Source organism: Sminthopsis crassicaudata, chromosome 4 (assembly GCF_048593235.1).
Source record: "Sminthopsis crassicaudata isolate SCR6 chromosome 4, ASM4859323v1, whole genome shotgun sequence".
Taxonomy (NCBI): domain Eukaryota; kingdom Metazoa; phylum Chordata; class Mammalia; order Dasyuromorphia; family Dasyuridae; genus Sminthopsis; species Sminthopsis crassicaudata.
The window spans coordinates 138,352,563-138,367,611 of record NC_133620.1 but is presented as its reverse complement, the minus strand read 5'-3'; the positions used below and the strand labels follow the sequence as shown (position 1 = coordinate 138,367,611).

At 32.8% G+C, this 15,049-nt stretch overlaps 1 protein-coding gene across 7 annotated transcripts in view; it reads right to left on the bottom strand.

Annotated features, from left to right (window-relative positions):
- The window catches only part of IPCEF1 (interaction protein for cytohesin exchange factors 1), a 190,297-nt gene that overhangs the window by 90,057 nt on the left and 85,191 nt on the right, over positions 1-15,049 (bottom strand). For all 7 annotated transcript variants that reach the window (XM_074309479.1, XM_074309475.1, XM_074309478.1 and 4 more), the window contains one exon: positions 14,760-14,811. In XM_074309479.1, coding sequence (XP_074165580.1) covers positions 14,760-14,783 — 24 coding nt within the window. In that variant the 5' untranslated portion in view covers positions 14,784-14,811. The remainder of the gene's footprint in view (positions 1-14,759; positions 14,812-15,049) is intronic.

Here is a 15,049-nt window from a genome sequence, read left to right as displayed (position 1 = left end):
GTCTAAGGTCACAGGGAAGTCAAAAAGGCCTGAACTTTAACCCAGCAACATCCCTACAGGGCTTGTACTAAAATGATCAAAGAAAGAGAAAAAGGACACAGCTGTACATAAAATTTATGCTTGGCTCTTTTTTTGTAGCAAATAACTAGAAACTAAAGAAGTTGTTCATCAACTAGGAAAAGGATGAACAAATGATAGTACATTAATATAACCAAATATTGCTACACCACAATAAATTACAAACAGGGACAGTTTCAAAGAAATTTGGAATGATTTATGTGAACTGATGCAGAGAGAAGTGAACAAAATAACTTGTACAATAACAACTTTAAAAAGAAAATTACACATGATTCCATGAAAAATGTAATAAAGGTATCCTTGTCTGATATTCTCTGGACATTATACCAATTGTTCACTAAAGATACATGATCACTAAAGGGATATCATTGATTTGGAGGAAAACTAAATCACAATCCAAGTTGAAAAAGGTTTTGTCATAGAGGGCAAAATCTTTCATATGAGTCTTTCTACATTGTACTCATTGTGATAATCCTCCAAATAATTCAGAACTTTCTAAATAAAATTCATAATCATTTAACATGTTTGGCCTAATAATCTACACCATATTGAGATATAGAGTTATTTGTCCATAGTAATAAGATAGATATATAGATATATCATTTCGTAGTTTATAAAGCATATATATATTTATATATATACATACATATATATATGTTAATACATTTAATCCTCACCACAACTCTAGGAGGTATATGCTACTATTATTCACATTTTAAAGATGAAACAACCAAACCAAAACAATGACTTCCCCCAGAATCATGTAGCTAGTATGCAAGGTAGAATTTGAACTTATAATGGTGGAGGGAATAGAATATAAAAAAACATGGAAGGCTCATCTCCCTGAGTTCAAATCTGTCCTCAAAAACTTCCTAGCTGTGTGACCCTGATAAAGTCACTTAACCCTGTTTGTCTCAGTTTCCTCATCTATAAAATGAGCTGGAAAAGGAAATGGAAAACCACTCCAATATCTTTGACAAGAAAATCCCAAATAAGGCCATAAAAAGTCTGACATAGCAATGAATTGAAGTTCCTGACTTCAAATTCAATACTCTCACCTATTTTACAACCACATTTTTCAGACAGTCCCTGAAGGTGAACATTGGGCTGGACCTTGAAATCAGTGGAGGAAAGAAAGCAGACTAAATTGCATTGAGGAAATGGTATTTTCCCTCATATCTATGATTTCATTGGTAAAAAAGGAATTCTCAATGAAGAAACTCCTTCTACTAATATAAACTGGCATTTTCTCTGCATCTTACAGTTATGTAAAGTTGCCTATAAGTAACCAAGCCTATCAATTTAGTGATTTGATCAGAGTTAAATCCAGAAAATACCAGAAGTGAGACATATATAAACTTAGGTCTTCCAATCAGGAATCAGGTTGTTGTTTATAAATTAATATGTTAACTAACATAACATTTTATTCATTCTTTTCAGAAACCTTAAACTTGGATCTGCACTGATAATAATAATGATCTAATCCAAGCTTAAATAATTTTTCAAATTGGTTGCAATTCCCTATAATACCCCTCCCACCATTCTTATCAGGAATTATAAGTTGAAAAATCATATAATTTCCATTTCTTTCCATTTTATATTTCTAGGCAAGCAGGTAATATAGTCGATATAGTATTATATTTAAAATCAAGAAGACCTGAATTTCAGTCCTGCTTTAGACACTCATTAGTTGTATAACCCATTATAAAGTCACTAAATTCCACTCAGTGTCAGTTTCTTCATCTATAAAATGGGAATAATAATAGTATCAGGATTATTGTGAGCTATATATTAGATAAAATATGTAAAGTGCTTTGAAAACCTTGGAATAACTGTGTAAATGTTAGCTATTATTATACTACAATGACCTTAAAACTGAATTTGTTCAGTTGGAAAACAAAATACTGTCTTAAGAACTTGCTTCTCAAAACAGGAAATTGAACCAATGTACTCAGTGTCAGTCTGAAGAAAGTCTCACTTGTGGCTTTGTACTTGGGGAATGACAGATAGGCAACATTGTGCAATAATGGTTTCCAAAGACAGATCACAATTAATTGCCAAAACAATATCCATATTCAAGGCTTACTCTTTTCAATGGAAACATTATAGACAAGACACAAAAAATTCACCAACTATATGATTTTACTTACTTAAAATTAAGCTTTCTAGGGTAATTTCCTTAATTTATTTTTGTACACTAACATTTACTGAGAATTTGCTGAGTGCAAGACTCTGTGACAATGCCAAATCTTTTATCACAGTGGAATTATTATGAAAGGAATCAATGCTTCCTGTTATTTATGTTCTTGGTTGTTGTGGTTGATGATTATTGTTATTTGAAAGTTTATAAGATAACCACCAGACAACCATTAACCCATAAAGTATTTTATGGAGGGATTCCTTCTACAGGGAATGAATTGAACAAGATGGGACAGAGATTCCCTTTGTGATTCTGTGAAGATTCCAAGTTCAGTAATTGCTCAAAGCAGATGATTAAAAATACAGTGGCATCCCTGTACACTTCAATGTCAAAGTACAGGGATAACACCCACTTGAATAATTCAAGTGCAAAAATGGCCAATTGTGGTATGTATTTTTGTCCTGCATCTCCCAATTTACCTGACTCCACAGTCAACTTGTGACATTACTAAGACTAATTTTGACACACAGGCTACATAATTATTCATTAACTTATAATAAAACTTTACAATTACATATTCCCAAGTCCTTCACTTAGTGCCATGCAGACATATTCTGAGTCAATATGATAATCATTCAATGGGAGAAAAAAAGATTTAAGTTTACAATCTGTACCCCAATTATTATATCTATCTATATATGTCTATCTACATATAGATACATACACATATTTATCCTTATATATGTATATCTAAATATATATATATATAATAATTATAAAGAAAACAAAATTAAGTGTAGATATTCATGAATATTCTCCATTGCGTCTAAGGATCTACCTTTATAATAGGAAAATTCTGATACAGAAAATTATTACTTCCTGTCATATGACTACATATGTATAACCGATTCTGATTGCTGACTGTGTGAGGGAGGAAGAAGTAAAAAGAGGGAGAAAGGTACAGAATTCAGAACTCAAAACTTTTAAAAAACTCAAAACTTTTAAAAATGTAAATAATTTGTTTTTGCATGTAATTGGTACAAGACAAAATGTCATTTTGCAATTTAAAAGATTATTTCCAGTTAAAGGCTTTGATAATCAAGGACAGTAATAGTAAACAGTTAAGCTCCTTGAAGTTTACAAAGTGCTTTGATCCTCACAACAACCCTAGGAGATAGCTGCTATTATCTTCATTTTACAAAAGAGAACCTTGAGGCAGAGAGCAGTTAAATGACTTGCCTAGTATCATACAGAACATAAAGTATAAAAGTCAGGATCTGAAAATAGATCTTTCTGATTCTCAGCTTAATAACTTATTTAATATGAATGAAGACAGCTGATTTTTTACAGTAGCATTTACTTTTCCTCATTTCATAAACATTTTATTAAGAAATGACACTGTACATCTAATCAAAAGAAAATGAGATGTGGCATATTGGTTACATTATGGAGCTCTAAATAGTTTAGAGTCTGTATTTCCTGACTTTTGCGATTTAATATCCTGAAGATGTGTCCTAAACACTTCAGGGGAATGTGAAATCACTGTACTGTTTATTTTCATATATTTCCTTTCTGGATTTGTCACGTACTATTAAATACTCTGCAGTCTAAGTTCTGCCTTTTTTGCTAACTTAGCAGTAAGGCTAAGAAGAATTATTATCACATACTTTAATTTGTCATGAAATTGTAAACATCTGGGAAGAAAAGTAAGTGGAAAGAATAAGTCACTTACCACAGCCTTTTCCTTCCATTTAAAAATTCTTGCATTAAAAGTTGCCTCACTACCAACTGTCAATTAGTCGGTCAACTATCAGTTAAACACCTATTATATTGTGCAAGCATGGTACTAAGCATTGAGAATACAAAGACTGGGATCATAGAGGGGAATCTCACATTCTAACAGAGATATAAATATACTTTCAAGAACCTCTTCTCTTATTAGCACTTAATTCTATATCTCCCTAAATTCTTTAGTAGTTTTATTTTTCTCTCTTGCTCCTCAGTTACAAACTTAGATAGTAAGCCACTAGAGGACAAGCAAGTATTGTCTTTCATTTATTTCCTTGTTTCTCTCTAGGTTGTGAGAGAGTCACCATCAGCAGTCTGAGAATTCACAAGGTTTGCCTGTGCTTTGCCATTTCAGGGCTTTATATCCTCAGTCTGCTACCAACAACTTTTTTCCTTAGTCTAACAAGCAGAGGGGAAAAAGAAGAGAAAAGAGAGCAGGATACATATAGCATCCTGCACCATTCCTCTATCCTATATCAATGATTGGCTGAATTGTCAGAAAGCATCACATTCCTAGTTGGATATAATAATCAATTTAAATTGTCTCTGGCTAGTTTGATGGCAAATGACAGTTCAGTGAGTCAGTGACATTGCTGAAAAGAAAAGGTATGGTATCATCTCCCCACAAATTTATGTGTCATTTTAACATGAATAGGGCCATATTAGTGAAACATCCCTGCGCATACTCAAGCTTTTTCTGACTCCAAGTTATCAAAAAAGTAAAAGGCGAAAGGGAATTATTTGCTAAAGAGAAAAAAGTTCACAAAGTGGCTCATTTAAAGGTATTTGCTTCCCTCGGAACTGTACCAATATATGCACGTATTTTATTTGCTCCTTCTATTTTCACTGCTGTCTTTGTATACTCAATGTCTAGCACTGTGCCTACAACAATAGATTTCATTGATTGATTCACTGATTGATTCATAAACACTTATTGTTGCCATAATATTGTTTATCAAAAATATAAAAAATCTACCCTGATTTATGTAAAGTCAATATATGAAATTCCAGTTTTACCCAAAAAAAAAAAAAAAGTTGAATTGGAATGTAATCTTTCAGGTTGTAAAAAAGATGAAAAACAGGGCATCTTAATAAAAAAAAAAACCTTCCCTAATGCATTCAAAATAAGTTTACACATATTTGGTTTACATATAACTTTTCAGAAATGTAAGATGCAACTATATTTAAGGTTACTGTTCCTTCTGTTGCTTAAATAACAACATAAGAATAGACATTATAAGCATGACACCGAAAAAAACATATGGAAAATGATCTGTGGCAGGAAGAAAAAAGAGAAAAACCAACTTTCTCATGGTCTCCTGAATAAGCATCATGCTTTTCACCTCTGTGTTTTTGTTCATGCTGTTACCCTCACCAAGAATGTGCTCCTCCCCTCACCAATCACACTGTACACAACTTTCAATATTTAATTCAAAAGTCTGTGAAGCTTTTCTAGGCCACTTTAATCCATGGTGATCTCATCCTCAAGATTCATTGCATTTGAGAATGAAATGAACAGAACTAGAATATTGCATACAGTAATAACAATATCGTAGCATAAACAACTGTGAATGACTTGGCTATTTTCAGCACCACAATGATCTAAGACAATCCCAAAGGACTCATGAAGAAAAATGCTACTCACCTCCAGAGAAAGAACTAATGGAGTCTGAACACAGACTGAAAAACGTGCGATTTTTTTTTCTCTCTCTCCCTCTCTTTCCCTCCCCTCCATTTCTCTGTCTCTCTTCCTTTTTTGCTTTCTTCCACAAAATGACTTATATGGAAATATGTTTTATATGATAGCAAATGTATAACTTATATCAGATTAGTTACCATCTCAGGGAAGGAAAAGGGAAAGGAAGGAAAGATAGAATTTGAAATTCAAAATAAAAAAAGTCAGAAGTATGTACATATAATTGGGGAAAAATAAAATATTTTTAATTCCTTGCATTTACTTTCCATACAACTCATTTAGCAATTAATCATTTATTACTTGTTATATCTTGCCTTCTTGTCTTATACTTATTTAATCATTATATCATTGCTTAATTCCTCAATTTCCTTTGTCTTATCTTCTCAATTAAACTCTAAGTATCCGGAAAGTAAAGACCATAATTTATATTCCTTGAATATAAGCATGTAGAACAGAACCTGTTCTAGTAGTAATCTCAAAAAAAAGTCTGCTGATTGATTGACTTATGGTTTAGAAGTTTGAAATATGAGATCTAGGGTCATAATGAATTTGATCTGTCATCTTGTTCAATTTCTTCTGAAATTAGAATATCTTTTTAGTTACATTAAAATATTAAATAGATATTTGAAGTTTGACCTGGGAATTTAACCACTATTTATTTTCCCTACAAAACTACTTCAAATTTCTTAGAACTTGAATTCATCCGAGTTCAAATACAGTCTTAGACTCTTACTAGTTATGTGCCACTGACAAGTCATTTAATTTATCTCAATGCCAATATCCTAATCTGCAAACTGGAGATAAGAAGAACACTTACCTCCTAAGATTGTTGTGAGAAAAAGTTAGATCATATTTACAAAGCATTTTGCACATCTTAAATTCCTATTATTATGAAGAACAGTTATAAATTCATTTTTTGAATCTGCTTTATAAGTTCATACTCAAGGTTATAAATTTGTTCATCAGAATTGGAAGGAATTTTAATGATCACCAAATGCAACTCATACCTGAAAAAAAGTCTTCTCAGAAACATTCTTGACAAGTAATCATCCATATTTTACCTAAAGACTTTTAGTCAGGGGAAGTTATATTTATTATCTCCTGAGCTCATTCATTCCACTTTGGATTAGTTTCCATAGTTAAGACACTTTTCCTTTCTTATATCAAGCATGCCTCTTTACAAATGTCCTCCAATTTCTTTAAAGCAGAAAATTAAAAGAGAAATGTAACCTGGCCTAACCACCTAATGACCACCTTGAGACAAATTAGGTCAATCCACAGGAAACTATTTGACAATCCAGAAATAGCTAATCTGCTATCTTACTCTTGAAGTGACAAAAATGGTACCATACAGAAGAAAAAGAGAAATCTGCCAGTAATCTGATCCCAGATCCAGTTTCTTATTGAAAATTGACTCTTGGCATAAACATTAATCACAAGGACTCTTCACCAAATATAATTGCATTTACACTGTGCATTGATTCAGAAAATCTTGGTGATGTCATTATCTCATATTCTAATTTCAACCCTATTATTCTACTCTAGGAAGTCTTTGATCAGACGTGATTGTTGGAATGACTGGAAATTTTCCACATGATCCCATGGCAAGAATCATAGCTCTTCTTTATAAAAAAAAAAAAAAAAAAAAAAAAAAAAAAAAAAAAAAAAAAAAAAAAACCACAATCCTTCTACTGCAAGGAAAATCAGTGCTCAAGGTAGATAAAACTGGCTCTGAAGACAAGAAAATTTAGGTTCAGTGTCTGATTCTGACAGAAAAAAAGATTCAGTCTCAGAGAAGACATTGAAAGAAGTTTCCCTATCTTTTAAGTTTCCTTTACTAATGAAATCATAGATCCATTCCCTATCCTATTCTAAGAATCTATTTCTAGGGATTTGTAAATGTCTTCTTAATTTTATGTTTATATCAGTATTGCAATATTCTTCAAGATGTATAAAAACACATACAACTTCTCTCTTTGGTATCTCCAATCTCATCACTTTTAAAAAGGCAAAGATATCACATATCAATTTGTTGTCAAACAGGTCCCAAGAAAGAAGGGGCCCAATCAAAATTAATAGCAATAACAACTCTAGAAGTAAATGTACTTATATAAAGTTATATGTGAAATTCAACAAATTATAATAATTATTTCTTGCTCTGAACTTTATAAATACAGTTATGTTCTCGGGAAGAAAATTTACCCCTGAGGTAAGTATATTATATTTTGATACAATAAGTCACTGATTTAATTAAAGGAAATGAGAGACTGAAGTTCTTCCTCAGAAACAGAATTTTATTTCAGTAATTACTGCTGAATTCTACTCTAATATGCTAAACTCCTACAATTTTCAGTATTGGCATTTCAGTATGGCATTCTCCATGGCAAGACTAAGTCTGGGAGGTGCTAAACATAGGGCAAGAAAATGACATCAATGAGATAAAATAAATAATTTCTCAAATTCCTGTTGAGTCCCATGTATTTTGAAGTAGGTCTGTGTTTTCCTTTCACAACTAAAGTATCCCTTTACTAATACACATCTTAAACTAAGAAATTCTAATGGTGGTTTTTAGGAATGAAATGATAATAAGAAGTTGCAAAATCAGTGTTGTTTTGTTGATGGAGTAAATGGAAGCTGAAGAATATCATGAATAATTTAAAATCCTTTATGAGCAAAGTCAAAATAATAATGATTTTTTTTCTTGTGCCAAGATCCAGATTCTATGGGCTAATAAATTCACTCCAAGACAGTATGGGATAGTAGAAAGAGAATGTAGCTATGGAGAGAACTAAGGTCTCATTTCAGTTCTGCCACTAATACACAGCATGATCTAAGATAAGTCATTTTTATCACATATCCAAAATGAGATCTTTAGATTAAATAGATGCACTTAAGGAAATTTCTGATGCTAACAATTCATTTGACTATAGTTTTAGCTCTTTATCAATGTTAAGAATATGTTGACTCCTTTAGGCCATGATGAGACAATTTTAAAAGGTCCTGTATGAGGACAAAATAGTCAATAACTATAGCAATTTAGTGTTTGACAAACCCATAGACCCCAACTTTTAGGATAAGAATTCACTATTTGACAAAAACTGCTGAGGAAATTGGAAATTAATATGGCAGAAACTAGGCATTGACCCACACCTAATACTATACACCAAGATAAGATCAAAATAGGTTCATGATCTAGGCATAAAGAATGAGATTATAAATAAATTAGAAGAATAGGTTAGTTTACCTCTCAGACTTGTGGAGGAGGAAGGAATTTGTGACCAAAGAACTAGAGATCATTATTGATCACAAAATAGAAAATTTTGATTATATCAAGCATTTGTAAAACAAAACTAATGCAGGAAAGATTAGAAAGGACCATGTTTATAGTTAAAGGTTCTGATAAAGGCCTTATTCCCAAACTATATAGAAAATTGACTCTAATTTATAAGAAATCAAACCATTCTCCAATTGATAAATGGTCAAAGGATATGAACAGACAATTTTCAGATGATGAAATTGAAACTATTTCTACTCATATGAAAAGGTGTTTCAAATCATTAGTGATCAGAGAAATGCAAATTACGACAACTCTGAGATACTACTACACACCTGTCAGATTGACTAGGATGACAGGAAAAGATAATGACAAATGTTGGAGGGGCTGTGGGGAAAACTGGGAGTTGTGAATGGATGCAACCATTCTGGAGAGCAATTTGGAACTATACTCAAAAAGTTATTAAATTGTGTATCCCCTTTGATCCAGCAGTGTTACTACTGGGCTTATATCCCAAAGAGATCTTAAAGAAGGGAAAGGGACCTATATGTGCAAAAATGTTTGTGACAGCCCTTTTTATAGCAGCAAGAAACTGGAAACTGAGTGGATGCCCATCAATTGGAGAATGGCTGAATAAGTTGTGGTATATGAATGTTATGGAATATTATTGTTCTGTAAGAAATGACCAACAGGAGGAATACAGAGAGGTTTGGAGAGACTTACATGAACTGATGCTGAGTGAAATGAGCAGAACCAAGAGATCATTATACACGACAACAACAAAACTATATGAGGATCAATTCTGATGGAAGTGACTATCTTCAGCAATGAGATGAACCAAATTAGTTCCAACTGATTAGTGTGAGCAGAACCAACTACACCCAGTGAAAGAACACTGAGAAATGAATATGGATCACAACATAGCATTTATACTTTGTTGTTGTTTTCTTGCATTTTTGGTTTCTTCCCCAGGTTATTTTTACCTTTTTCTAAATCCTATTTTTCTTGTGCAACAAGATAACTGTATAAATATGTATACATATACATATAAATGTGTATACATATATACATATGTGTATAAAGTATATTTAACATATACTTTAACATGTTTAAGATGTATGGGACTGTCTACCATCTAGGGGAGGGGGTGGAGGGAAGGAAAGGAAAAGTTGGAACAGAAGTGTTTGCAAGTATCAATGTTGAAAAATTACCCATGCATATATTTTGTCAATTAAAAAAACTATAATAATAAAAAAGGTTCTATATGATTGTACAAAGTGATGTCATTTGTTCTAAAAGAATTCAGTGAATCTTAGAAATGAAAGGTACATCAGAGGCCAACTAGCTCAAACTATACCCAATCAAGAATTGCCTCTACAAAGTTATTGACAAGTGACCATCCCAGCCTATTGTTGAAGGTCTTCAAACCATAACCTCAAGAGGCAGTTTGTTTTACTTTGGGGTAATAGTGGCTAGAGGGCCAGACATTAAATCTGAAAGACTATTCTTCCCACGTTCCAAACTGGTTTCAAATTCTTACTAGCTGCATGACTCTAGACAAATCACTTAATTCTTTTTGCTGCAGTATCCTCATCTGTAAAAATAAGTTGGAAAAGAAAACAACAAATCATTCTAGTATCTTTTCTAAGAAAACTCCAAAATTGAGTCATAAAGAGTTGGACACAACTGAAACAATTCAACAATAACAATAAATTATTAGTTAGTTTGTCCTTATATCAAGTCTTCCTATAATCAAAGAACAACTAGTTGTTTCTATTTCTAAAATCAAGAGCCAAATAGAGAATGTTTAATTCCTCTTTCACATGACAATTTTCCAAATACTTGAAGACTGCAAATTGTATGGCCTAGTCTTTTCTTCTTCAAACTGGACATCCTCAGCTTTTTTTTTTTTTATTCATTTTTCCAAATTATCCCCTCCCTCCCTCCACTCCCTCCCCCCCCCGATGACAGGTAATCCCATACATTTTACATGTGTTACAATATAACCTAGATACAATATATGTGTGTAAATACCATTTTCTTGTTGCACATTAAGTATTAGCTTCCGAAGGTATAAGTAACCTGGGTAGATAGACAGTAGTGCTAACAATTTACATTCACTTCCCAGTGTTCCTTCTCTGGGTGTAGTTATTTCTGTCCATCATTGATCAACTGGAAGTGAGTTGGCTCTTCTTTATGTTGAAGATTTCCACTTCCATCAGAATACATCCTCATACAGTATTGTTGTTGAAGTGTATAGTGATCTTCTGGTTCTGCTCATTTCACTCAGCATCAGTTGATGTAAGTCTCTCCAAGCCTCTCCATATTCCTCCTGTTGGTCATTTCTTACAGAGCAATAATATTCCATAACCTTCATATACCATAATTTACCCAACCATTCTCCAATTGATGGATATCCATTCAACTTCCAGTTTCTAGCTACAACAAAAAGAGCTGCCACAAACATTTTGGCACATACAGGTCTCTTTCCGCTCTTTAGTATTTCTTTGCATCCTCAGCTTTTTAAACTCATTGTTCGATAATATGTTCTACAATACTCTTACCAACGTGGTCACCCTATTCTCCATATGATAGAAATTAAATGAATGAATTTATTTATTCATAATGAAATGAAAAAGCATTTATCACTTAATATTCATATTTATTACATATTATTTATTTATTTTTATTCCTTACTAAAGAAAAAAGTATTTATTAAGCACTTACTATATATGAGACACTATACTAATTTAAGTTCCAGGGAGTATTATGGATACAAGATCATAAAGTGAGACAGTCCTTGGTTCCAAGGAGCTTAAATTCTAATAGAAAAGATAATACATAGAAGGAAGGGATGTCAGAGGACTTTATTAAGGGAATCACAGATGGTAAGTTCATCTACAACTCAGTCAATTGACATTCCAATTTTCTGAAAAAAATGATCAAACTGATATTTCTACACCTAAGTCAAGAGATAAAAAAGTATAAGAAAAGAAATAGTAGGATATGTGTGTAACAACATGGCCTAGGGAAATGCCACGATGCAGAGAGACAGATATTAATATTATTCCTATATTAAAGGTGGGAGAAAACTATGGAAAATTGAAGTGAATATCTCAGGATCACACAGCTAGTAAGTTGAACTCAGATCTTCCTGTCTCCAAGTTCAGGGCTTTATCCAGCTAGCTGCCTCTAATAATTTTTAATAATTTTTCTCTACTAATTTCCTATGTAATTTCAGGCATAAAACTTTAGAGAGAGGAGCATAGTAACTTAGAAAGAAAGCTAGGTTTTGAGTTCTAGGTCTAGAATATAGACTCTGATATTTATCACCTGTGTGACTTTGCATAAATCACAAATTCTCTGGCCTTCAGTTTCCTCACGTATAAAAATGAGAAGTGTGGCCTCCGCCTTATCTTCACTTATGACCCTATGGTCCTAATAAGTCATCTAATCTCACCTCCTTCCCAATAAAGCCTATTAGTTATCCCTTGCTCTCATCACATGACAGTTGACATTCTTTTTTGGTCATATACTTGTCTTATCACCTCTTTTATTCTGCATCTTTTTATCAGTTTTGGGGTAATTGTGACCCATTCACACCTATTCTGAACTTTCTCACTTTACTTGGAGTGACTCAACTTTAACTTTTCAGAAAATATTTGATGATTTATACCCAAATGATATCATGATTTTTGCCTTTTGAAATAATTTTGAATACTAGTTCTATCACCCATTAATATAACTACATTGTTCTTGAGTTTTCTTTAATTATCTCAGATTTTTTTCATTAGAAAATTTAATAAGCATACCTTCTAGGTCCCCATTCAAGTTGTTGTCAAAAATTTTGACTAGCAATATACACATGACGAAGCCTGTCAACAGAGATTTCCTTCACTTCTAGCATTAATCTATTTATTAATTAGCCATCTTTCTGTATGGATATTCTACCAGCTTCAGAGGGCAACTATCTATAGTTGTCATGTAAGCTGTATTTCTTCATATGTATCTACTGCATTTCCTAAATGCCTATCACACAGTCTAGTATACAGAAAGTTTTTAATACATGTTTTTGCATAACTTTCCAAATTGCAAACTCCATTGTTCCCCACCCCATCCCCCCACTCCCCCACCCCCGTGCCCTAGCCAAGTTTCCCACTCTTCTTCACTGATCAGTTTCTCCTTGTTGGTCAGACTTAAATCCAAATAAATACTTCCCTTCATTGCGTTTTTTCTACTTTGAAAGAGATGAAATTATCAGCAAGGCAAAAAGACAATTAATCAGATGCCCTGCTTTAATCACTGAGTCGAACAGTAAATATCCAGACACAGACTTTGTAATTAGTATTAGTAAAGTTTTAATCATCTCCACAAGAGAATAGTGTTGCATAATAGAAAGATTCGAGATCTGAAGTCAAAAGACCTGGGTTCAAATTCTATCTCTACTCCTGGGATTCAGGGAAGAGCCCAGGAGAAAAAAGTTTTGTAAAGATAAGAAAAACAACATAAATAAGATCCAACTCACTTCCAGTTGATCAATGATGGACAGAAATAACTACACCCAGAGAAGGAACACTGGGAAGTGAATGTAAATTGTTAGCACTACTGTCTATCTACCCAGGTTACTTATACCTTCGGAATCTAATACTTAATGTGCAACAAGAAAAGGGTATTTAGACACATATATTGTATCTAGGTTATATTGTAACACATGTAAAATGTATGGGATTATCTGTCATGGGGGGAGGGAGTGGAGGGAGGGAGGGGATAATTTGGAAAAATGAATAAAAAAAAAAAAGAAAAAAGAAAAATTACGCATGCATATGTTTTGTAAATAAAAAGCTATAATAAAAAGGCAATCAAAAGAAAAAGAAAAAAAAAGAAGAAAAACAAAAGGATTCTTTTGCGTGTTTATGCAGCATTCTTTTCAAAGCCACAACCAAGAAATATGAAGGGCATGACTGAGTGATGGTCACTAACTTCCAAGTTCCTTTCTGGTTCTAAATCTGTGATCCTCTAATTGGTTTAGGTCATCTGTAGTATACCCCTAACATTGTATAATTTCTGGTTTTCCTTTATTTTGTCCTCAATCCAGTGTTTTTTATTTTGTCTCTGTGCCTAAAATTCATTCGCCTCAGCATTTATTGTTGTTGTTCAGCCTGTGTGTCTTGGTGACCCCATAGGGGTGTTCTTGGCAAAATTGCTGAAGTGATTTGCCATGTCTTTCCCCATAATTTTTGCATACTTTTTTTCCTCCCATTTTGTCAAATCTGTTCCCTCTAAGAAAAGAATAGCTTTCAGTTTTGCTGTTTTAAATACTATTTTCTTCTCAATTCTCTTTGCCTCTTTATGCCTCAGTTTCTTCATCTGTAAAGGAGAGAAACTAACAACTGCCCTTTTACCATACATGGTTATTATGGGACTGAGTGAAATAATGCATATAGAAACATTGGAAAATGTAACTCAGTGGAAATAAAAATACTAGTACTTTGTAGGCACACATAAGGTCATCAGTAACATCAACTTTGAATACAAAGGACAATACAATACAAAGTATTGCCAGATGATAATTAGATTGCTAAAGAGAGGAGTCTAATCAAATATCTTGGTAATGTAAAACCTCTGGAATCTAATTATAATTTAGCTCCACTGTAGTTAATTAATTGAGAAAAAATTGTCATTTAAGCACCTAATCAGTCCATCTATGATTTCTTAAGTGTTCTTCTACATCCATCTGACCACTAATATCTTTCTAGCAAAAGATTTTCAAAAAATGTACTTACAATATCATTGCCATCCGCAGCCATGGTGAGGTTAAGCTGGTGGAAACAAAAACTGCAAGAAAAAAGGTATTTAGTTAAGATGAAGTAAAATATGCATAACAGCATGCAAATCTCTGGATTGATTTTGCAAGAAAAGAAATCATATAATGGCTTTTATGATCAAGGAAATATGAGGACCAGACCCAGAAGTTAAAAATGAATTGATAAAACTGGGAGCATCTCCTTTGCACATCTGCACAATATTCTTTCAGATCCAACGTCAAAGAACATGATCTGTAGATATGTTTTAT